Source organism: Phragmites australis, chromosome 15, assembly GCF_958298935.1.
Source record: "Phragmites australis chromosome 15, lpPhrAust1.1, whole genome shotgun sequence".
Taxonomy (NCBI): Eukaryota; Viridiplantae; Streptophyta; class Magnoliopsida; order Poales; family Poaceae; genus Phragmites; species Phragmites australis.
This window is the reverse complement of record NC_084935.1, coordinates 2,254,253-2,278,946: the sequence shown is the minus strand read 5'-3', so window position 1 is coordinate 2,278,946 and position 24,694 is coordinate 2,254,253. Positions and strand designations below refer to the sequence as shown.

Genomic DNA, 24,694 nt, shown 5'->3' with positions numbered 1-24,694 from the left:
TTTTAGAGGGCCAGATGCGTCTCCGGGCGTTAGTTCTTGCGGTGAGACAAGCTGGGGTTGCTCAACGCTTTCAGTACAGGTCCGATCTCTGGCTCCATCCTTCTGCGTTGCTCCATTCAACTGAAGGATCAGGATAGGATTCTTGTGTAATTTTTGCACTTCCAGAGTTCTTTCTGTAACATGGGTATGCACTGTGCTCAAATTTTAATATAGTCTCTTTCCTTTCGCAAAAAAAAAAAAAAAGAGAGAACATTTTGCCTCTGAAAAGCTTACTGGAGTTTTTTTTAGGGTAACAGCTTACTGGAGTTGTGGGGTTGTCTTTGGTGATAAAGAGCAGTAAGAAGGGAAAATGCAGAAGAAATTTCAGGATGATTTTCACGAATGCTCACAAAGTTTGATGTAATTCCTTTATCGTGTTGGGAATGGAACATCAGTGGATTTCCTTTTCCTATCCCCTCGACTACACGTTTGGTAGTGGTTCCTGCACTGTCGGTGTTGCTCGAACTGTGCGTAAAGTTCGATACTGTATAATTTTTTGAGACGAGAGTTCGATGTGATTAGTACGTCGTATACCAGTTAGAGATTCAAATCTATTGCTCAGACTAAACGAAGAGAGAGAAAAAAGGTGTTTGGTCGGCACGGACGACAGGACAGCTCACCGCCACGATCTTGATGTCGGAACCGACTGGTTTGCCTCCCCCAACGACGATGCACATGTAGAGGCGGAGCTGCAGCTTCTGCACAAAACAACCTGTTCGCGAGTTGCGACAGATCGGTTTCCCCTACGCCTCTGTACAAAATAGGTTCAAATGATTCTGTACAAAACTTAGCAGAAATGCTACCGCCGCTAGTTAAAGGCAATGAAGAGCATCTAAACATATAGTTGCAATGAAATGAGCACATAATAATTCTGGATGATATCTCGTTAATTACCCTCAAGTTAAGTTGACAATAAGCAACGCCAATACAGCAGTTAACAACGGGCAGGGTGACACCCTGGCATTATCTACATAACACAAGGAGTTTCTGCCGGCGTTGCAGGCAAAGAAATATGTACAGCATCTACGAGCAGGCTACCAGATATTAATCAGAAGGGACTGAACACACGCCGGTTGTTGGTCAGGCTACAATCAGAATGGGCTGCCTTCAGAACCATGGGTGCCATGTCGGATCCATCATGCACAAGTTCCTCGAAGACAGCGCCGCTTCCACCAGATCTGTGACGCCTCTTTGGACCGACTGAGGCGGCTCGGTTGCATTCTCCTCCTGATACAACAAGATGATGATCAGAGGTGGCATAACTTAAATTACTTGCCTCTGAATTCTTATTGGTAAGACCAAAGTAAATACACCCTTTAGTCACAAACATTTGGACAAGCTTCCAAAATTTGACTATGCATGTCTTTCAAAATATAGATTGTAAAAATAAAATTATATGACTAGATTGTCTTGAAATGCACTTTCGTAATATCATAGTTTTATTGGATGAATAACATTAAGAATAGTTGTTTATGTTTAAAAACCATGTAGTGCTGTCCGAATTCTGGATGCAGCATATGGCAACACCTACAGTACCAAATAAAAAGGTGGGGTGATGGGACCCCGAAAAAAATACATGCAAATAACCTAATCCTGTGGCATATCATTATCTCATCACAACAAGCATTTTTATTCTCTATTTGCAGAAAGCAATCTGCTGCACCCATTAAAAAAAAAGGAACAGACAATTCCGGTGAGGGCATCATCATTGTAAAAGCTTGTGGCTGGCTAGGGCAATCAGCACAAGACCAGAAAGATCTTTCTTGAGAAAAATAACAGGAACAAATCAAGATAAAAGAAACAGCATACCTCATCAGCAAGATAATGTGGTGATATTGACTTGATACGATTGATGACATGCTCCACATTGTTTATCACCTTCTGTTGAAAATCCAATGGGTTGATCATACCAGCAGCGATTGGGACCGATGGAATGCCAAGTGGCCTTCTCCATGACCAAGATAACAGTTCATCACGGAAAAACATAGCCAAATGATGCCAAATGTGCTGGCTTTGCTGAAAAAACACGAAACAACAATCCAATCACATTTTTTTCAGGCTAGGAAACAAGGAAAAAGATGCAACAGAAAAATTCATATCCGACAAGAAATATGCAAGGTCAATTGCAACCACAATAAAAATAGGCATTAATTCCTTATATGACACTGAAAATTGCAAAATCATTCATTATGTCGTTGACAAGGTGGATCCAGCCCACGTGTCAGTGAGATGATGAGTGAAATACAGGGGATGAGGCAAGCATTCAGTGGCATATAAGGACTTAACAGATCAAATAACAAGACAAAAGAATCTTTATTCACCCTCTTAGCCTACCCTACAAAAATTCAACCGTACATTGTTGTCGAAATGTAAAAGCATGCTGAGTGTAAATACTCACTTTAGGTGAAACCACAGCCTGGGCAGCAGAACACATGGCGGACACGATGAGACCTTCAACACCGAAATTCGAGAAGAAAGCTTGCATGTTTCGTGTCAGCCTAAATGGAACTAACTCATTGAACTCGATCATTCCATTTGGATCATAAGCTACAAAGAAACAAATGAGCAATCATAACCTTCAGATAAGCCTTATTTACAAAGATTGATACCCGTCAAGGAGCATACCTGGATGGAAATCAGTCTGGAAGATTTTCCCAGTATTTTTAGCAAATAGAATTTTGTTAGGAGCCCTGCCACCAATCTGCAGCACATATGACATGAAGCAGGAGAGAGCCACTTGTATTGCAAACTGTTTCTTAAAGGTCCAGAGGTAGTTGCCAGTTGGCAGAATCTTGTGCATGTACTGGGAGAAGATATTATCATTAACAATATTTTTAGTAATTTCGTTGTATGCTTGCAAACGTAGTTCCACAACTGCTTCAGGAGAGACCTGCCCTGAAATGGCTTGATTAAGCTGCTCTTTGAAAATCGTAATAGGCGAGTCAGCCTCTCTATTATGACGTGCACAGTTAATTTCATACACCTCAAGAAAGGTGCTGTACATTAAATCATCCTCAACCATCCGAACCTAAATAAAGACAAAATGATGTGTCAAACCAAGGACTCGATGTACTAGTACTCGGAAGCAAATAATTCAGGATAACAATTTATTATCTCGTGTAAAAGAATAAGAGAGAAGAGTATTTCACCTGTGACCAAACAGGAATAATTATTGGGGTATGGATAGCGAGATGGCGCCGCCTAGATTCTTTGTGTTTGTCAAACATTTTGTTCAGCACGCGGAATAGCTGCAGCATCCTTTCATCACTCCGAGCATTCGGAGTCAGTGATGTCTGAACAATAAAATGGCGCTGTGAACCATCAGAACCAATGAGTGTCAACCGGCGAAAGCTACTACCATGCCTCCGGACAATTGGTATGTCAGGTCCAACTCTATCCAACTTAACAGTGTGGTCAGGTGCAATCTCCTACAACAGATAGAAAATGTAAGACCAAAGAAAGGGCAACCAGTGTAATGACAGGGGAAATAGCATAATGCAGCTATCACATTGCAAAACAAGTCACATGACATTCCTTGCATGATAAAACGTTGTTACTTTCAAAACATTGTGGCAAATCATCCATTTGATGATGCACCAATTGTGAGTGATATATTGACTTCGAAAGAGACAATAAAAAGTGATCATGCGACCAACCTGATCTGTGAAGTACTGCCCTGGGAGTTCTATATCAACTACATGAAAATCCCTAAGTGTTTTACTTTCTTCCTCTAGTTTTAATACTGCAGGGAACCGATCCTCTACATTGCACTGAAGAACATTCTTCCAGTGCTTCAATCTCTCAGTAAGTTCAGCAAGGGTTGCTGGAAAAGTAGTAGCACTCTCTGGGTCAAGGTCACGCTCAAAATCTTGCTTGTACTCCTTGACAAAATCAACATGCTTGTTAACAGCATCTTGCGAAAAGCAAGCTCTACATACACCAGAGAGTTCCTTCTTGAGAGATTGTGGAACCTCGCCTGTGGTTGCAGTTGGATACTTGTAGCAACGATGAAGCAGTGCATTAACCACAGCAAGAAGTCTTTCCTCAGGCAGAGTAACAAATCTTGATCCAATTTCTGACAGTAAGAGCTGAAACAGCAATAAATAACATTAGACTACCAATCAGTATTTATAACATGAAATTCTTAAGCATTGGAGAAGCTTAGAAGCGCTCTACATGGTGAATTCACAAGCTTCTATAATCATAATCATAATTTATAAATACTAGAAACTTAAGAAGTAAATATTCACCACCTTATGTCGATTCTAAATGCTAGCTCTGTAAACATTTCGATAACTAGTACAAAATTTGTTATTATATACAGTAAATATTCACCACTTTCTTCCCCATCTAAATATTTGCTAGCTTTGCTAAACTATACTGTAACTAGTATGCCATAGCTTACTTTATACCAATCTTATCCACTCTCTGTTGCATTTTTTAGACACACAAAACAATCACAACCTTCCATTTCAGAATTCAGCATTGCCATTACACCCAACCCCCACCCCATAAAAGAAAACAAAAAAGGTTGCAGCAGAATAGAAAAATTATTGTCAATTCTCATTAACGTGATTTCCAATGACAACATAAATTACTTAGTTATTTCTTACCTCAAGTTCGTTGGCTAGATTAGTATGCTTGCTCCTAAGAGCTTCCATTATGTCTTTTGCTGCATCAAATGCACTTGCTGCAGAAGTTACCCAACCAAGTCCACTACTGCGTCTTAGTGGAACTTGTGAACCCTCGGCTCCTGTCGAACTATGTTGACCATGATCATGGCTGGTACTTGCACCACCTTCAACAGTAGATCTGTCTGGCTCTTGTCCTTGGAGGTTGCCCGCCTCATGAGAACCAGTAGCACCACCTGATTGGGTGGCTTGATGAACCTGGTTGTCAGAAGTCATGTTACCACCCGAATGATTAGATGCCCTTGCGCTCCCATCAGGTAAGTTATTGGCAGCATTGTTTGACAACATAGCTTGCTGCATACGCTGCTGAGCCAACATGTTTCTTCCCATTTCAGTTTTAGTAGCAACATCACGGCGCTCCATCAAGTAGGTACGAAGCCAATAATACAAGGCCTGTTTCAACTTGTCTCAGATATGTATGGCCCAGAGCAAGAATATGCATTTTCTAAATTCAATGAATACAAACAACGTAGCAACATTGCTTTTACCTGTGGATAAACTTGAGTTATCTTTAGCAAAACCAATTTGCAGTGCTGGGCTTCACTTCTCTGTAATGATAACAATAACTGAGGTATCCATGAAAGCCATACCCAATGAGGCAGCTGCTCAAGATATTTATCTAAAGCCCTTCCTACGGGTTCATTTTGTGTATCAAAGCTGAGAAGGTAGAGAATTCGACCTAGATGGCTCCTTGAATTTGAAACTCCATATTTGATGCCCTGAAAAAAACAACTGACGGCGTACTCAAGCCAAACCTCTTCAGTTGTTTCTTTAAAAATCTGCAAAGAGCACAACAACAGAACTTAGTCAAGAATTCTGGAAATTTTAAGGGATATTATTAACGACATGAAGGAGCATAGGCATACCATATCACAGTAATTTCCCCAGCTAATCCATCCTTTTGGCAAATGCTTAAAAAGAGTTATTGCTTTCGAATAAGACTGGTTTGCATTCTCATAGTCATTCATTTTTAGCAGGAAGTCACCTCTGAGACAAAGTATTTCTGCTTTATTCTTCACAGGGAAAAAATCCAAATTGGTATTATTGATTAAGTTAAGACCACTGATTAGTTCGCCTTTCATTTCTAAGTAAGCCTTAGCTTGTTCACATATCTTCACAAATGCTTCCTGCAACCAGAACAGAATGCAAACTAGTAAGATAAAAAGATAGTGCAATATGAAGTATTATAAATATGGTGATGGTCAAGGTAGACACCTGAACTTCCATGGTAGCATGACCATACATCTTATCCAGTATAGTTACACAAACTTCAGGAAGACCTTGCTTGCGAGCTATGTGAGCAAGCTTGTTCACATTCCAAGCTTTGTCTCGGTAGCCAAGATGATGGAGTTGAGGGTTTGTTTGGCCAAAGTCCTTGAATGCATCTATTACTGAATTGTACATCTCATTCCTCCACTGAAGCAGGTCATACCAAACAGTCATATTATCCCATTCATTGGGAGTCCGAAGTCTCCATGTTTCAAGAATATCCTTGAGGTCAGCAAATGAGTTATGCGGGTTGGAATTGGCACCAGAGCTTGCTGAAGCTGGCTTGTTCCCATTTGCAATGTCAAGCAGTATTTTAGAGGACTCTTTCACTTCAACCAACTGTTGAAATTGCTGCAGCAGAGGCATTTGGGACTGCACCGACATTTCAGGCAACTGCCACCACTGTTCAAGTGCAAGTTCAACACCTTTACTGACAAGGTTCTCTGCTTCACTAACACCATTAGTCCCTTTGTCATGGAGGGTGAAAAAGGCTTGAATCAAGCGTGACTTTGGTGTCTCTTCTACCTGAGCTTTGGAAAATACATTTTCTTTCATATATGCCCAGTCAGGAACCTTCCAAAGGCAATCTAAAAGAATTTCATAATTCTCCACACCTTTACCATAATCAGCTAAGACTTCCCACTGACCTAACTGAGTCGCACAGGATAACCACTGTTCTTCCCAAAGACACATTTCAGCTTTTGGGACAGTGTTATTGTATGTTCCCTGAGTTGCTTTAATCATTGCCTGGTAAAATAGATTTTGTGCCTGTTGCCAATAACCATGCTGGACAAGCGAAAGCCCAGCTCTTGTTTCTGCGGTGATTGATCTTCTCTTCCATAATCCACACCTCATGTCGTCTTCATTAAGAAGCCTATATAACTCCGCCAAGGACTCAGAACACTTAGACTCATTCATATGCAACATATGACTTTCAAGTAAGGCGATTGCAGTATACCACACATTGCAAGTTTTTCCAATATATTTGATAAGCTCACTAGGCATGCGTGGTTGAGGATGGCTCAAATGAAGACCTTCAAGTAGTGCCTGAGCTACGTTAGGCCTGCATCCCTGCTGCCTCTTATGGTAATCTTTCGATAAAAGGGCAATTATTGGCTTAGCTAGTATAACTTGTTCCTCTTTATGTAAGGTGACCCAAACAATTGGAAAGACAAGAACCCATAAATGATATGCAACATTGGGATCAGCAAATGCAAGTTCCTTCAACGGAGCCATGATATCTGCCACCTACAAGATTTGAGAATAACAAACAGTTAAGTCCTAAAACTGGGTTAAATTCATGTCAAAAAAGTGTTTTCTTTAGAAGGCATGGAATAAAGTGGTAATCCTGGACACCAGCATAGCTCAGAGTGCAGGTATTTACCACAAGCTTGCTCGCTTCAGTTAAGAACTGAGCATGCCTTGTTGTAAGAGAATCAAATGATAAAGAAGTGCCATCCATGCTTTCCTGAGCATCTGAAACCTGCTGAGGCATGGCAATACGATCTGGAACTGGCCCTGCTATCATAAGCGCTGGTACTCGAGCAGAATTTGCAGCAAGTGTAATTGGTTCATTTTCATCTAATATAGCCAAAATGAGATCGAGGCCTTGCTTCAACCAGAAAACATCACTCACTGCTTCCCAGTCCTGCGACTGTATTATAAACTGCAGTCTAGAAAATAGCGTTTTTCCCACAGAGTCATGGTAAAGCTTGAAGAATCGCTTCCTCATTTCTGGATCTTTAGCTCTAAGTCCAAGCATGTATTGTCTCTCAACCTTATGAAAAAACTCTTGCCTAAGAGCCAATGGATATCTGCAGGAACAGAAATCATAAAATAGATGACAAAAAACTCAAATGACTTGCTTTACAGATATGTCCTTACTTGGTCGAATCTGCACAAAGCGAATAAAGTAGCTGCAAATATTTTGCATCCCATTCTTCTTGTGCAGAGGGGGGGAAGCTTTTTCTGTCAACTAGTGATAACTTCTGAAGATAAGTTAGTATTTCCTTTGGGTTAAGCGAACTAACAGAGCCAGTAGCTGAAGAAAGTCTGCAATCATCCTCAATCCAAGTTTTTATCATGTCTAGTATGCATAGAAGAATGCTGCAATCAGTGCCTTTCTCTGAAAGAAGTGCTTGAAGTATTTGGCCCATAGATTTTCTGTGATCAGAACAGGACATCACCCTCTCACTTATGAGTTTTAAGACGGTCTTCATGTTAGATATGACAGTAGAATCTACAGTAGGACGTGAGCTAACTGCTGAATCCAGTTCAGGCCTCTGTCCCTGAAATTGTGACAAAGTCAATGACGCACTGACATGGTAATAGATCATCGGAGCTTAGACATGATTGATGTAGTCATCCAACTGTTTTTTGGTGCGAAAGTAAACTATCAAAAAACAAACTTTCCAGAAGAAAGCAAAAGCGCCCTGGGGAGAACTAAAACTGATTAAAAAACTTTCCAGAAGGAAAAGAATTAATACTTATTAGCAGATTGACAATTACATCTTCACATATATATGCAATGTGACAGATTTCGTTGGAAAAGATGTGTACTGTTTTTCATCCATGACATGTGAGTATCTTACTGTGACAGTACATTAATGTTCAAGCTAATCAATAGTACTGGAGTTAGCTAAAGTCATACAAGTTCTGTGAAAAAAGATATAAGCGGAAATATTAGATAACTCAAAGTATATTGCTATCAGCTAAATATGTTAAGCTTGCTAATGCATACACATCAGTTAAAGAACATAACCATATTGCATCCATAACTCAACATACCTGTCGGATATGACTGCCAGCAGAAGACCCCATGTCACGTGCAAGACGTTGAAGGACACGGAAAAGCAAACTGATGAACGGATCAATGAAATTCTTCTGTACTTCAGCAAGCGCGTTGAGGACAAACAGTGCAAAGCTTATAATGGAGTTAGCATTGCTAAGCTCAAGTGATATCTGTGAAGTTGTAACAGCAGCGAGATGCTTCTGAATGAGATCTTGAACTCTTTGATACAATAACTTTATATCTTGTGGTGTCGTGGCTGCTTCAAGAGGAAAAGCACTGAATACCATCTTTAGCAAGGAACAAAGTGACTTTCCAGCATCCAGCATTTTGTTGTTGAAGCACGGTTCTAGTATCTAAACAGAATAAGCACAAAAACCCATCAAGCATGAAAAATGTCTTAATCCCGTCAAAAAAACAAATACAACAAAGACCTTATCGAGAGAACAAGGATGGTCTGAAGTTACTTACTTGAGAAATATGGTTGATGTTATTCCGAATGAAGAGACGGGGTTGTTTTTCCAATACTTTGTTCATAACATCAAGGCCTTGTGCAAGTGCTGTTGCAGGGTCCTTGGACTGAGAGGGTGACAGATTCCCAAGCAATTTCTCAAGATAATTGAATTTGACATTGGCATTTGGCCAGACTTCCAGAGCTTGAGTCAGTAGATCAAGAGCTTGCTTATACATTGAGCTAGATTCCTTATCCTTAGGCTCAATCACCAGTGACACCTGTTCTCCAAATCAACAAATTTATGAGTGCACGCAACTCAATGCAAAAAAGAAAAACAATGTAAATACCTAAACTATTGCTGTGGATATGCTGATTGTCAAACATACTAGTAAGGTGGTCCAAAGTAGTAACTTCACACTATCACTATATGACCAAGATTCAGATGAGACCAATGGACCTTCTAACACAAATTCCTTGGTCCGCAAATGAAGTAAAATTGGATACTGTAATGTTGTATTTTTGTCTGTTTCAATGGAAAAGGCGTGGCTTTCTTGTGTGTTGTGATATATGCCTCAAGTGGAAGTAAACTGCATTAGAATATGTCACGTATACCACAAAAGCAAATGGGCATCAGAATGTAAGGCATGAAGAAAGAGACTTATCAGCTTGGTGTTTTAACAAGGGCAATCTTCTGATGCAATTCAGTGTGTACTTCACAGGACAAAAAGGTAAAGGATAGTCACCCTTATAAGGAAAGTAATGATCATCTCCTCCATTGCAGCATTAGGTTTATACTCCTCGTCTGGTTGTCCCGAAGATCCAGGTGTCTCAACATTAGGTATAGATGCCCCGCCAGGCGACATCACACAGAGAGGTTGCAAGCCTGGTTCAACTTTCACCCTCTTACTCAAATCATCGGTGAACATTGGAACATCTGAGGAGCGTTTTGGATCACAACCAATAACAGTAGGATTAAGCATATCACCTATTTGATTCTGGCTCTCACTTTCCTGAGCGACTTTCATCTCACTTTGTCTCTGTCTTTCCCATGCCACTACCAATCCAGCAAGTTCAATTGCAAGCCGTCTATTTTCCGCCGTTGTGTTGTATGGTAATCCAAGGCGACTAAGAGAATTGACCATCTGAGGAACAAAGTGGGCTCTGCAACTATAAAAAAGGTCTGCATGGCGAACAATAAGCTGGAATATGTGAATCATGTTTGGAATTGAATGGCCTTCCTCCACAAGGACTTTCTTGGTGTATCTGATCCATATTGGCATGCGGCTATCGCCAGGAGGAAGTCTTCTAGGAAGGGCAGGCATGAGGATATCAAGAGCTTGCTTCACCAGCAGCTTATTTTCTGGTTGGCATGTCCGTAGCAGAGCGATGAAAACCTACAGAGAATGATATGTCTCGTTGGCAGCTAGATGTAAGAAAATGATCAATTAATCTGAAAGAAACTTATGTCAAACTACCTGTAAAATTATCTTCTCAGGAGCTTGATAGGCCTCTAAGAAATGACAAACATTCACGAAGGCCCACTGTTTGCTGGAGTTATCTTCACGCTTGAGATGATTCCAACCGAACTTTATGAGTTCCTTTCGATGTTGAACAAGATCATTCTGTAGATACTTCAAAAGTAATGTTGCAAGCTGAAGGAGTTCTATTCTTAATGGTTCGTCATATTCAGCACTGACCTAGAGAAATGAAGAAAATTTTCAATTCCACATGTGAGGAGTAAAGCAAACTTGGCTGTTGCCAGGTGTCATTGTAGTGTGGTTTCATATAGTTACCTCTTCTGGAGGATCAAGAAGCTTGTCAACAATAGTTTTAATTATAGAAGGATCGACAACTTCCCAACTTTGTCCATTTTGGAAGGAATGAGCTAGCATTGGAAGGATAAGTATCTGCATGGTGACAACTAAATGATCTTGCCCATATTGTTTTGACTGGAATATGTTCAGAAAGTGGTTAAGAATAGTTTTCTTCAGATTTGGAGTGTACCCTTCAGCAACCTAGAAGAACAAGTAAAGATGATTTAAAAAGAAAAAAGAAAGAGTCAATAAATACACAAAAAAGATAACTACCATATGAATCTGAGACAAGAAATGGTGTTACCTCTATGACATAAAATTCCTTAAGAAAGCTATAATCTATCCGACTACGGTACAGGAATATTGATAGCATATCAAAGAGTGCACCAACTTCAGTACGATCGTGTCTTAAATAATTCAGGAAACATTTTATGAGCCGCTTACTCTCCATCACCTGTACAGAAAGCAATATTATATAACGCAAAGGCAGTAGATAGTGGACAAATACAACGTGGAAGGAACAAACGAGAAATATGATATTGGGTATGAAAGCAACTCAAAACTTTGATGACAGCAGTTTGTGTACAGGAGTGAAGGAGATATATAATATATCTTGTGCAGCTGTGAATACGAGTGATAAGTGCCAAGTGCCAGAGTATTTAGCTCTTGCATACACCAGCATTAAATTCCATATGATATTGTAACAAGTTGCTTGGGATTGTCAATCCACTGCAGTGGTGAAGTGTACAACTATCATTTTAGAATGTTAGCACAAGATCATCGAAAGTTACAGGATCTTAAGTAACTTCACGGCATCCAACTTGTCTGACAATTTGTAGTGCAAACGGTCACTAAGTAGTGCAAAAATAGAGGCCACAAACTAAAGTAATTAATATGCGAAACAAACAAATAATGCACGAAACAGAAAATAAAAATGTTCATAAGTGAAAGACAACTGAAACATTATTGTTAAATTAGTATGGCATAAATCTGAGATATCAGAGATTTTATACACGAGCAGTGTACAAACAAATATAGCAATTCCAATGGCTACCTGGGGCAAACTCAATTCCTGCTCGTTCTGCAAGCGAGCAATTCTTGCAGGTGATTTCCATGCGAGTAGTAAGGTATCAAAGACAATCCGGTTGTTACGAAGCCACTCAGGCATCAATTTCACAAGGGCTGAGACAAGCTCTAATCCATTGAAATAACTATCAGAACCAGTAACCATGTTTGATGAAGATTGTCCAGTAAAATTCTCAGATATAGCCCCAGTAAGGGCTTCATCCTTCACAGACGAAGATAGTTGAGTAGCAGCTGCTTCAGTTTGAGGGTAGAACTGAGGAAAGGCACTAGCAAGTATTTTCTGAGGTGACTTCGCAAGTTCATCCCTTAACTCCCCGGTATCAGAGCAGATTATGTACATAAACCTGAATTTTCAAGAAATAATAAGAAACAATTTTTTTTCTCGAATACGCAGGAGAGCTGCGTATCTTTGTGAGATAGAGAAGGAAAACGGACAACTTACATAGGCCATACCCAAAAGAAACAAAAACAAAACACCCACGCACACCTCACACAAGCTTAACCAAACGCGCCACTTACAAGGAAAAAAGCTACCACTACCTAAACCACATCCCAAACTAGTCTGGCCACACCGCCTGGAGACCTTTTGCTACGGCCAAATCCGTGTAATCCCCATGCTAAGCCTAAGAGTAGGTAGTGCATCTCAGCAATGATAACTTCCATAGAACTAAAGGCTATTCACATATTTAAAATTTGAATACACCAGAATAGTAAGTCAATGTTTTGCTACGGCATGCAACCAAAAAATGAAAATGAGGACAGAGCATAACATAAATCGAATTGACAACTTACTGCTATGCAAGAGCCATTCAAATATTATTTGCCAATCAGATTCATTACAACACAAATGGTTGGTACGAGAAATGAAAAAGAAATCAAAAGGCAGGAATGACAGAAGGAGTAGCAACAAGGTGCAGATTGGGAAAATTATATCCAGAACTATCCAATATAACCCAAAAAAACTTCTGAAATAGGCCAGCACAAGTCTTTGCAGCTGATCACTTTGCCGAGTTTGGTATGACAGCAATGGTACAGTAAAAGCTAAAGGAAAAGTATACCAATATAAACATATAAATAACCAGCATGTGGTGCTGAATGAAGCTTCCCATCGTTGCAAAAATAAAAGGCATTTGTATTTAAATCACTTAACTTTGTTTGTTGCAGTCAAATGACTTCACTGATGACAAGAATATTCAACATAAAAAAATGAATTTGCAAAATGTCTACCTTCTGAAATACTTTGGATGGCTCAATCGAAGAAGGAAATAGTCTACAGCCTCCACAGCATAGCGATTCAAAAATTTTGCAAGTGGAGCACGGTAAGGACTGTTGATTTCACTGTAAAATTGATCTTCAGGAAGTGCCCTTTCCAGATCAATTATCAAGGTAACAAGGTCATCCAAGAATTTGCTTGCTGCCGGGGGAAGAAGGTGAAAAAGCTCAATCATAGCTGCCCAAGAAAGGAAAAGCAAAATCAGACATGATATCAGAATAACTCCCAACCACGAGCAAACGAGACAAGATCAATTACAAGAAAAGGAAGCTCACATACACGAGAAGAATTAGTCCTTTTCAAACTAGTTAGTTTTCAAACAAATCAAGGGTTGGTTATTTTCATGTTTCTCAATGCAAATCAGAATCATCTACTTCACAAGTCTAGTGTAGTTCTATAAACACAATTGAATAATATGATATAGTTCCTAACTTTGGAGTGATGTGCATTTATTTTGAGACTTGATGTCATTAACAAAGTACACATAGACGGAGGCAGATAAGAAAATCAATAGAATATTCAGACCTGCTGCAATTTTTGGTTCATCTCCAGTCTTCCAAGATTTTTGGGTCTGGGCAAGCTTTTCTGGCTCCAGCCATTTTTTCAAGTGATCCAATAACTTAGCACCCAAAGTGACATTAAACCAGTTTGACAGTAATTCAAGCAGGCGAGCCAATCCTTGTAGCAACGGCATGGTAAGACTCCTTGTGTGTGCTAAGTTAACTAGGATGGGCCTTAAGCTGCTCTGTAGAAGATCCTTTGGCATCCTTTGCTGTTGAACAACCTATAAAATGCAGTTATCAGTATGGACACAGCAAATTTGTAACATCGAGAACAAAGTATAAGAAACTAGCGAATAAAATGATAATAAAACATGTTCTGAATTTTCATGTCAATATATGAGAGCATAGGTACAGCTAAAGCACCTGACGAAGTCCCTCCTTGGCAACATTGACAATTTCTGTAGCCCTGCATGTTAGAGACTTGAAAAACATTGAAATAATCTTTGCACGCAAATCACTGTGATTTGGAGCTTTTAGATCTCCCCATGCCATGGCAGTACAGAGTAGTTCAATGCATGCAGTTCTTAGTTTGTTCCAAGTCAGAATTACTTTGGCATTCATCATCTTGGTGACCCACACAGTTTCATCAGCCTCGGCAATTTGAAGAGCTTCTTGCAAAAAATTGACAAGCTCAGGAGACAACTTCAGAAGAGGTGGCCTCAATGCAAGACAGAAGTTCAAAGCTGTAACAGTGCCCACCTGTGACAAACGGGGGAAAATCAATCTATTCATATTGTGGACTTCGAGTTTGAATGGCTCAGAACTTAAAAATCTAAGATACCTGTTGCTCAATGTTCTTCGAGCGAAGAGGTCGTGAAACGAGAGGCTGAAGCAATGGTGAATACAGAGGCTCAAGCAATTCAGAGACCTCACTGCCAGTCCTACTTGCAAGCAGTGATAAGCATGCCTGCACATTCTTCCTCACGACCATTGAAGCATTTGGGTTAAACAACTCCTGTGCAAGAAATTCAACAACTCCCTGAAAACTTTGTCGGCGAGGTTCACTATTTGCTTCATCTGCATTGTTTACTACCCGTAGAACTTGTGTGAGGACATGGTTTGTCTCCTCCTGCTCTTTGTTTGCATGCACTGGAAGCCTCTTAAGAACAAATAGAAGACCACGTACAACTCGGACCTGAAAGATGCATAGGGTCTCCACAGACACTTTACCAACCAGTGCTCCAAGTCCCATTACACCACCCATCTGAGCTTGCCACGTGCTACTGTAACAACAATGCAATAGCCGAGGCAACAATTCCTCAAATACAGCAACCCGCACACTTGGGGGAGGAGAATATACTGGATTCAAAGACGGACTAGAAACTAGCATAGGGGTGCTAGGACCTCCCCTTAGCACACCAGTGTGCTTCATACGTGCAAGAAAGATTAATGTCTCAGCAAAAGTATTCAAAGCAGAAAGGGCAGCTTTTGCATGTTGACGATTTTCACTGGATAGCACTTCAACCAACGCATCCAAAAATATTAAGGGGTCCAGCTCCCGGAGATTAGATGGAGTGTTGTTTCTTGATCTAGATCCCATGCTGATGCTAGATGAGAGGGAAGAACCAATAGGCTGCATAAATCCAGATTGACTGGAGGATGGCAAATCAACATGGAAAAGCATAGCAAAATGCCGACATATATCGACAACATAGTCATCCCTCTCATCATGAAGACTTGTGTCAGAATTAGCTGCAATGATAGCTACAAGTAGAGTCTTGAAAACAGATTTCTCAGCCAACAGCTGTGTTTTTGTCTTCACACCTAAATCTCCCTATAAATCGAAGAAACAAGAAAGCATCAATAAGATGACTAGAGCACAAAGGCCACTAGAAAGAAACTATAACTCCAATAATCTACAAAATCATTTTGTTTGGACAAGAATCAGTAGAAACTAAGAAATAATATGTAACAGTTACAAAATTAAGATATCTAAATGGCCATTCACAACGATCATTTATTTTGTTTATGGAGTAATAACGGGGGCAGTCTAGCATTGCTACTGTGGTAGCACCTGATTCACCATGTAGATGCAGATTAGTTACAAGGGACCCTTAGTTACAAAGGCATCCCAGAGACCACACCAAGACACCAAACTCCAATAATCAGCTGTCAGTATTTGGTACTTGGTAATAACTAACAATACATAGATCCAGTTGTAACAGTACAGGAGACAACTGAACAGCATCAGTGCAAAAGAATGAAAATTGCTTTGGTTTTACATCAGTTTGGCAATAATTATTATTCCAGAATGAAATTGCGTAGGTCTATGGAGGAATTTAATATGGTGATATAAGTCATCTAACTCTGCGAGCTTACAGTCACCTACTTGGTGAAACATGTCAATGATACTATACCACACAGTGTGAAGCTCGTAACTTATTTGAATGTAATTCAAAATACAACTACAACCACTTCAAAAAAATTAGTAACAATAAAACAACAACAGGAAAATGTAAATCGATTAATCAAAGATGTCAAATGTCATAAGATAATAGAGGCATGCAGAACAAAACTAGTAAACTACATCAGGAGCAATGTTAAATGGTTAATGCTCAATAGCACTCCTACCAACCTTCATGTCTGAAGCATCATTGCGACGTCTTGAGGGATCCAACGAAGAGATTACCAATGTCCCAAGAATACCAGGGCTCACACCCTCACTAGGTACATTTTCCCTCAAATTTAACAAAGAATTCAGGCACACTCGAATAAATTGAAGAGCCTGCTTCCTGTAGAAAGCTTCCATACCACTACCTTGCATAACTGCACCAACAGCTTGGTGTACGCATCTGTCTAGAGGAACCAAAAACGGTGTCGCAGGCTCAAAAGTGAGAACTAGACGTAGTCCATGCTCCGGATTTTCCTTGCATTCAAGTGCAAGAGGCTCCCGCAGAAATCGCCTGTTTCGACCCCCTAACTTACCTAAAAGTTCTAAGGACTTTGTGCCCCATGTATAAGGAGGAGGCCTCAGGTGAGACCATAAAGCAAGAATGACCTCCGACATTAAACTTGCCATGCTAGGTTCCAAAAAATCAGGGTTCAGACTGTCAATCCAAAACTCTAGTGTGCGTAGAGCTAAGCTCACAAGGTCATCACTACCTTTTAGAGCAAGAACAAGAGGTTTCATTAGACGAGGAATGTGGGGTAGCAAAGAACTCAAGCGGGCAGGTAAAATCAAGCACAGTTCCAAAATCAAGTCCCGCATATCTTCACTTATTGGACCATCAAGCATGGAGAGCAACATATTGAGGCAGGGTTGCAGAGATGGTATAAGATCACGCATCAATGAATCAAATTTAGCACTGTTCAAGACACGAAACATGCTACGGAGAAGGTGCATGTAACCAAGGGGTTTCTCAACTTCAGTGGCACTCTTCATGCAAACTTCCATTATTACGGGCACATGTGGCTGAAGTGTTCGTTCACAGCTTTCCGGAGCTTTTGCTGCAGCAATGAACAAGAATCGGAAAAGTTGCAAGACAAGCTTTGCTGCAGGTGAATCTGGCTGCTTCAGGGCATCAAGCTTTGAGCTAACAAGGAAATTAATCAATACATCGGTGAAGGGCCGGAGAACCTTGGGAGCTTGCAAAAGAGTGGAAAATATGTGCAAGAGCTGGTTGTTGGTTATCATGCAATCAAAGAGGTCCGGCATGCAAAAGGAAAACATATCCATTATATCACGAGCTTCCATTATAGCTAACATCTGTGAAAAACATTGCAGAATCTCCCTATCATCGTCTTTTTCCTTAAAAAGAGCCAAACAGTGAACACCAGACTTCAGAACACCTGATGTCTTCCGCACCTAAAATAGACAATCAAATTTGATTAGCAACGAATCAATCAAAGAAAAAGGAAGAAAGTTTCAGAGTGATGGACCTCATCCTCCCGCAATCCTCTGAAGGGTTGAACAGGTAAATTAGAAGACTGTTGATTTTGTTGCTGTCCACCACATTATAGGATTGTAAGCACTAAAGGATTCAAGCCCAAGCATAATATCAAAATGGCCAAAAAAAATTTGTCCTTAAATTTGGGTGGTTCATAATACCTGTGACCGTGGCCAATGAGCATGTGTTATGCTCCATATTATTGTCTTCATTCCTGGAATGAGTTCAATATGAAATAGTAATTCGAATGTAGACACTAATTGTAGTAGACTCTTAAACACGTGGAATTGTGCAGATAGTTTATAACAAACAATACATACCCATAGCAAGTGTCCTTATCAAACTTTTGTAGTCATTAATTTCCTTAGTATACTCCAAAGGTGGTTGCAAATTCAGCACAGTCTGTAAAATTTGCCAAAACAAATGGTCATCGAATCATCAGTAAAAACAAAACAGCCTCAGTTTGTATCAGACTTCACCAAAGATCCTACATTTTATTCCATAACCAACTGTCTACAAGTGGGATGCAACCGAGCGCCCCTCGTGTGTTATTAGCAAACAAAGCTTATAAAAATGTGGCTACCTGCACATGGTGGAGAAGCTTGCTATTGCTTGCGTAGCGGATAGAGGGGTAGTAATCTTTAAAAATCACATGCCATTTCTTTTGTTTTGTTTTCTTTTATGAGAAATTTGAGCTAGACAATTATCTATGGTTAAGGAAATTCAATTCAATCAAGACGAAGCGTCATTTTATGACTGTCCCAAGAGAGAGGGGGGCAGTCAGCAGTATCGATCAATGAATGGTATTGCTAACTCCAAGGAAAGAAATGTTCACATGACATACCTGCAATGGAGCTTCAAGCTTCATTCTCAAATTCGGCTGTTCCTTCCCTTCCTCACCTTCTTCAAGCAACTGGAGAGAGAGAGAGAGAAGTAAGCTGACCATATAGGCAACAAAACAGAAGGAGATAACACTGATCTTCTGTTTAAAACATGTATTTGACAAATACCATGGTTCAATCCGGTCACAGAACACATAAGTAAATCACACCATCAAGTGCCAATGGCAGAGGGTATATCATGCAGACGAAAAGTGATAGCAAGGTAGAGCATATCATGCCGGTGTGTACACAGTGGGGATTAGGGCTGAAGAACCTAAAGAGCACAGCAAAGAACAACTGAGCAACGACTACATGCACTATGTTCACCACTTCATTGCAAGATTTACACGAATTTTGATCTTACGCCCGTTATGAGCTTTACAGTTCCAACAGAACAGTATACTCTCTACTATGGGCCTGTTTGGCACAGTTCCAACTCCAAGAATTCTTAGAGCTGGATCTGTTGGCAAATTGAGAGTCTTTGGTTTAGACATCAAGTTCTTATTTTGGACCAAAAACTGATATTTAAACCACTTTATTTTATCCTACAAACTCTAAATCATGCATGAATCTCGAAGCTGGAGCTCTGCCAAACAGGGTTCGTATAAAACACAAGTTGGTTCTCACGTCACCTCTTCTCGCTACTCTCCTCCTATCTAATAAAAAACCCTAAAATTTTAATAATTTACCCACTTTTGTCATCCACCATCATCCTTCAGCTTTTTTCGATTTACTATTAAAAATAAATGAAAAAATTAAGAGGGAAATTAGCAGATAATCTCCTTTTTTCGATCTCATCTGAAATCAAGCTACAGCATCGCTCCCGACGTATTCGTTCGGCAGTGCTTCCATGACGCATCCACATCTTCATACCTTGAGTTTGTGCTTGATATTACTATGTCTAATGTTTGTATTTTCGTTACAACGCATGGGCACTTAGCTATTTCATCTATATGTATGTTCTCCTCAACCCCATCTCTTCAACCATTAATTTTGGAATTGGGACTTTGTACTACTGCGATATCGAATGCACGTGCCCACGTTTTCATGTCATGTGCCGATCAATTAGGCAAAGGTTTTACCAATCCAACATGCCCTGCTCAACCAAAAGAAATCACCGAATATCCTGTATACCTGAGGGATTGTTCGCTTCAGTGTCCTGAACTTCCCAACAAAAGCATCCAATATGCGCCCCTGGTCATTTTCAAGCTAATAAGTATAGTTGATTAAGAAAAATAACTGCAGTACTATTATGAACAAACACTTCTTACCAATAAAACCCGTGCTTCGTCCATACTTTGCTGGTCAATACCTTTTTGATATATGGGCTCAACCTAAAGGAACACCAGGAAAAGCAGCGACTTACAAATACTGATTTAGCTCAAAGCTGCCAAATTTCACAGTAATATATGAAGTTTTTTATGTTCATATGCATAGAGTTAGAGAAGGAAAAGAAACCCAACAACATAAACTGTATCAAAATGTAAATCCAAGTTCTCGCTACCAAAGAAAGTCAGAATAGTAAGCATACCAGATTCAGCATCAAACGAGCAGACGTCGTATGAATTATAAGGGTTAATGAAGAATCGTGCATATTCCAAGAGAACAAATAGATGATACGTGACAACTGCACAAAAGTTAAGTTACTTTATTTTTGTAGCAGCATAATCAAAACCAAGATATGAATACGACGGACCAAATGAAACTACAAAGTACAAACGCCTTTAAAGTGATTTTTATCTTATAAGGGTTACAGCATCATTTAAATGACTAATTAGTTCCATTATACTGTATCCAGGAAAGTCGTAGAATCTCTATTCTTGACTAGCCAAACAGAAATATGACAAGGCACCTAGCTTAGCCAATAAATCAGATGCTTAAGCCATGTCTAAATTATAATATTGTATCGATGGTGTCTGCAATGGAGAAATCAGATAACAGCTTCACTTGACGAAGTTCAGCAAGGCAACTACGCAAGCATAAAAGCTCTCATGGGGGGCATAATAATGACAAATATACTTGCAAATCTAAGAAGAAGAAAAAGACTGCTCCGAATATGTTGATAAGATAGATGAGTCAAAAATTCTAAAACATCCATGTTTAACCTGTGGAAGCGAAAGATCTTCTCGAACATAATGCACCAATTCTGCAAGAAGGGTATAAGCAAGAGGCCTTAAAGTTTCAATGCAAACTCGACCTGTGCCAATCAAAACCCTGACAAAACAAAAAACTGAGGTGTTAAAAAATGAATCAAACAAGGAGTAAAAACATGTAGAACAATGAATGCTACAACATCTGTAAAGGGAGAAAAAGACAAGTGTTTTGTACCCAGTTGGCTTGCATATAAAACTATCATAAGCAAACGAGGCAATGAGAAGCTTAAGATACACTTTATCTATTTTCTAGCACGATACCACATGGTGCCTCATGCATAGAGAAATCCTTTCTCTAAGCAATTCTACAGCAATTTTCTGAGAACTCAAATTAAATGGATTCGGACGAACACAAGTCATGGAAAAGCCATTTTTATTAAGGAACAGATCCATTTTACCCCTTGAACTCTCACAAGATTGGTTTTAGCTAAGGGGATTATTATTCGCACTGGTTTTAAGAGTTGTGGAGTTAAACTCAGATGCTTTCATAGTTTTTTTTTTTTTTTTTTTTTTTTTTGAAGAAGAAGAAGAAGAAGAATATGCTTTCATAGATGATGGAGAAAATTGAACTCTTGTGAAGGTGGTCAAATGGAACTGATCCATTTCTTAATGTGTTGGTCATCAGTGGGAACCAATCTCTTTGCATTACCCTTAGATCCACGGGAAAGAGCTTATTGACAATTTTAGCTATTCTTTATTTTAGGAACAGTCAGCCTTCTAATAGTAACTTCCAATAAAGCCACGCAAAGAAAAAAGAGGAAACGAGTTATGATCACAGGTCCACATGAAGCACTCCAAAGTAAAGTGGCTTGCCTCTTCCAAATCAGGAAACAAGAGCACCCAAAGAAAAAAAAATCAAGATGTAGCTAACTTATGAAATCAAAACAGAATGAGATCCCAGAAAGCACACATTTCAAAACAAACCAGATAGCTGGATTCAGACACCAAAATGACAATTGCTGACAAAATAATTTGAGTACCTTTCATCGAGAAGTGTGTCAATCAAGGGAAACAGCCCTCGCCTGTACTCGGTATTGAGAACTTGTTTCAGACCAACTAGCAATTCCTGCAATTCAGTGTACACAGATAAAGAAACTAGTATTTTTCAAAGCAATGTGCATATAATCACAGGAATTTGAGAAAAACTCCAGGTCAAATCTTGCCTTTCTGATGGAAACAGAATCAGGAGGGCATGTAACAAGCAAGTTCACAATGCTCTTGCATATGCTTTCTTCATATGACTTTATGTAATCTGCATTGCTCTTCAGCAGGTACGTCAGGAATGACAAGGTCTGCAACAACAAGCAATCCATTACGAACACCACAGATAAGGCAACTAAAATCGAACAGAGTACAGACTGAGACCTACCTTAACCTGCGCACCCTTCAGATCATTAAAGGGTGTCTTAAGATGCGGTGGAACCTTGTCTGGACCCTTGATAGAAATGGCAGACACCATGAGTGGCAGCAAGAACGGGATATTTGTCTGCACAAGCTTGGCATACAACTGGAAGAGAAACATCACCACAAGAGGGCTCTCCGTGACTATCTTGAATGACCGTGCACTTGGGTTGAGTTGCCCCCCGCCAGGCACCGCCATTGTGCCTGGGGCATCAGCAGTGGGGTCCAAATGCTGAATGGGCACGGCAGCAGATATATTGGTGTTGGCACTGGGATTATCGAAGAAGTAGGCGACGGTATTGGGAAAGTTACGGTATATGGTAACAACAAAATCAAGAAACGGCTGCACCTCCGCCTCAACAGTAGGGCGGAAGTTACGGAGGAGGTCAAACACAATTCGGATGGCGAGGAGAGCATTGTCCTCATTGTCCTGCGTCAGCACGCGTAGAGAAAGCTTAAGCAAATCCTGCACAAACGGACGGAGCACCTCGCTGTGTGGAAGGCGGTTGAGGATCTCAATCACAACATTCCGCAGCTTGTGCTCAGCATTTTCAGTGGCCTGCGGCTTGGTGTAACTGGTGAGGATTGCTGAGAAGGCCCTGAAGTAGCAACGAAGAAAATTGTGGTAGTCAGGAGTGTGGGTCATCTCTAGACTGTCCCGAACTTCCATGGCGAGCTGCAGCCTGACTTGCACAGCTGCAGAGTCTAAGAGCAAACGATCAGCCCATTCAGCCAGAAAAGGCATGCGTATTAAGCAAGGAGTATGCGTATTTTGCACGATTAAATGGCAAGGGTGTATTTTTTATGCGAAATTCATAAAAGGAATTGCGGAATCAAGTTAAGCAGCTAAAAAAACAATCTTAGGTGAGAAAACGTTCGAAAGATAGAATAGAAATTCGGGAGGGTGAGCAAAACCCATAAGCTGGATGAGAAAATCGGAGTTAAAAACAAAGAGATGCAGACAGAGATTAGTTTTTGAAAAAAAAAAAAAGACCTCAGCAAGCACCCAACCGTGGCAGGAGATGCCAAGACACACTTCGTATACGCTTAAAACATAAAACTCGTGAAAAATTCAAATGGAAATTAAATTGAGACATAGAAAGAGGGGAGGGAGGGAGCAACGCTCGATACAGACAGCGAACGGCAAAGCTCGGTACTTCGAGAAAAAAACAAAGCCAATCTGAAGGCCGAGAGAAATCGCGGGCCAGCACCGCGAACTCGACCGAGACGGCGAACGGAAAACGCGATGGGGAGCGGGAGGGATCGCGGGCGTACGGAGGTCAGGCTCGAGGAGCCGCTGCGAGTGCTGCTCCATGTTGCTGCTGTTTATGGGCGCCATCGCGGGCCCCGCTCGGACAAACCAAACCCTACCGCGCCAGGGCTTAGGGTTTTGCAGGCCAGCGGCGGGAGGGCTCGGCGAGCCGCCGCGGAGGGAAGGGGGAGGGGGGTCGGGAACGCGCGGGCTCGATTCCCCCGATGCGAACTGGTTCCCTCGTTTAGGAGGAGGCTCTGTCTCTCGCGCTCGCGAGCGAGCCGAGGGTTTGGAGGGGAGAGACGGGGACGCGAGGAACACGAAGGCGAATGGGTCGAGGGTATGTAGGACGAGCTCGTTCGTCCGCGAGGGCGGTGCGGTGGTGGACTCGTGGTTGGGTTGAACCGGGTCGGCCGCGATGGGTCGTTCGTTGGGTGCAACCGGGCGAGCCTGAGCCTGAACCGGCTCTTGTGTAATACTGCGATCAGCGAAGGGTATTTTGGTGCAAGCTTGCTTCCGGCCTCAGCCCATCTAGCCTTCGATCCGGTCCGCCAAAATGTAGGCTGCATAGGCTGGGACAGACTTACAATCAAAGCGGCCCGGCCTGCAGCGGCAATGGCCCATTTAGATGGCCCATGTTCATGATGATCTTCGTACGAGATGGGCTTTGGCCCACAGGAGTGAAGACGACGATGTCGTAGCCTGCCAGAGCTGAGGTCAAGCACCGGAGCTGAGGCTCAGAGGGTTAATAGGGTGATTGGTTGCTCGCACTGTTATCCATATGAATAGTATATATAGATCGAGCGAATGTAAAAATATTGAAAAGAAAAGTTTTTGATTGGTTATATTTTTTAACATACTAAGCTAAATTTCTGTTTAGTTTACTGAATCTGAAGCAATCCGGTATGTAACGACAATAGCGTCAGTTTGATGACCTATGTTCCTGATGATCTTCGTATGATGTGGGCTTCAACTCGGAGGAGAGAAGACGACAATATTAGTGCAGTGCAGCCAACCAGAGCTGAGACTCCAACAGACAAATACAACCTATTGCTCCTAATTTTTTTAGCCGATGGAATAAAAGTATCACAGCCTCTATATCATAAAATATACTCCTTTCGTTCAAAAATAGTAGACGTATTT

At 40.8% G+C, this 24,694-nt stretch overlaps 1 protein-coding gene across 2 annotated transcripts; it reads right to left on the bottom strand.

Moving 5' to 3' along the window:
• Positions 1-894: 894 nt before the first annotated feature.
• LOC133892896 (uncharacterized) lies at positions 895-23,887 on the bottom strand. Of its 2 annotated transcripts, none has more exons than XM_062333885.1 (36): positions 23,575-23,887; positions 22,268-23,004; positions 22,062-22,190; positions 21,879-21,964; positions 20,851-20,959; positions 20,277-20,372; positions 20,017-20,079; positions 19,880-19,939; positions 18,709-18,777; positions 18,185-18,266; positions 18,026-18,078; positions 17,857-17,919; positions 16,553-17,782; positions 14,759-15,751; positions 14,341-14,676; positions 13,940-14,198; positions 13,369-13,591; positions 12,110-12,485; positions 11,360-11,509; positions 11,035-11,256; positions 10,717-10,938; positions 9,985-10,635; positions 9,259-9,519; positions 8,787-9,143; positions 7,884-8,287; positions 7,384-7,813; positions 5,946-7,247; positions 5,597-5,857; positions 5,219-5,509; positions 4,653-5,123; positions 3,696-4,127; positions 3,189-3,467; positions 2,665-3,067; positions 2,438-2,586; positions 1,849-2,055; positions 895-1,266 (listed from the first exon to the last, which is right to left on the bottom strand). In XM_062333885.1, exons 1-36 carry the CDS (start codon positions 23,636-23,638, stop codon positions 1,147-1,149), a joined length of 11,640 nt encoding a protein of 3,879 aa, XP_062189869.1. In that variant the 5' UTR covers positions 23,639-23,887; the 3' UTR covers positions 895-1,146. The 2 variants fall into 2 exon arrangements, with proteins under 2 accessions (XP_062189869.1, XP_062189870.1); XM_062333886.1 differs by having other exon boundaries at positions 22,268-22,995.
• Positions 23,888-24,694: the final 807 nt, after the last annotated feature.

Coding starts and splice junctions, on each gene's coding strand:
- LOC133892896 (XM_062333885.1), bottom strand. CDS start 23,638: ATGGCGCCCATAAACAGCAGCAACATGGAGCAGCACTCGCAGCGGCTC. Junction 18,778..19,879: donor TGAAGCGAACAATCCCTCAG/GTATACAGGATA, acceptor CTCTCTCTCCAG/TTGCTTGAAGAAGGTGAGGA. Junction 11,510..12,109: donor AGGAATTGAGTTTGCCCCAG/GTAGCCATTGGA, acceptor CTTTCTGTACAG/GTGATGGAGAGTAAGCGGCT.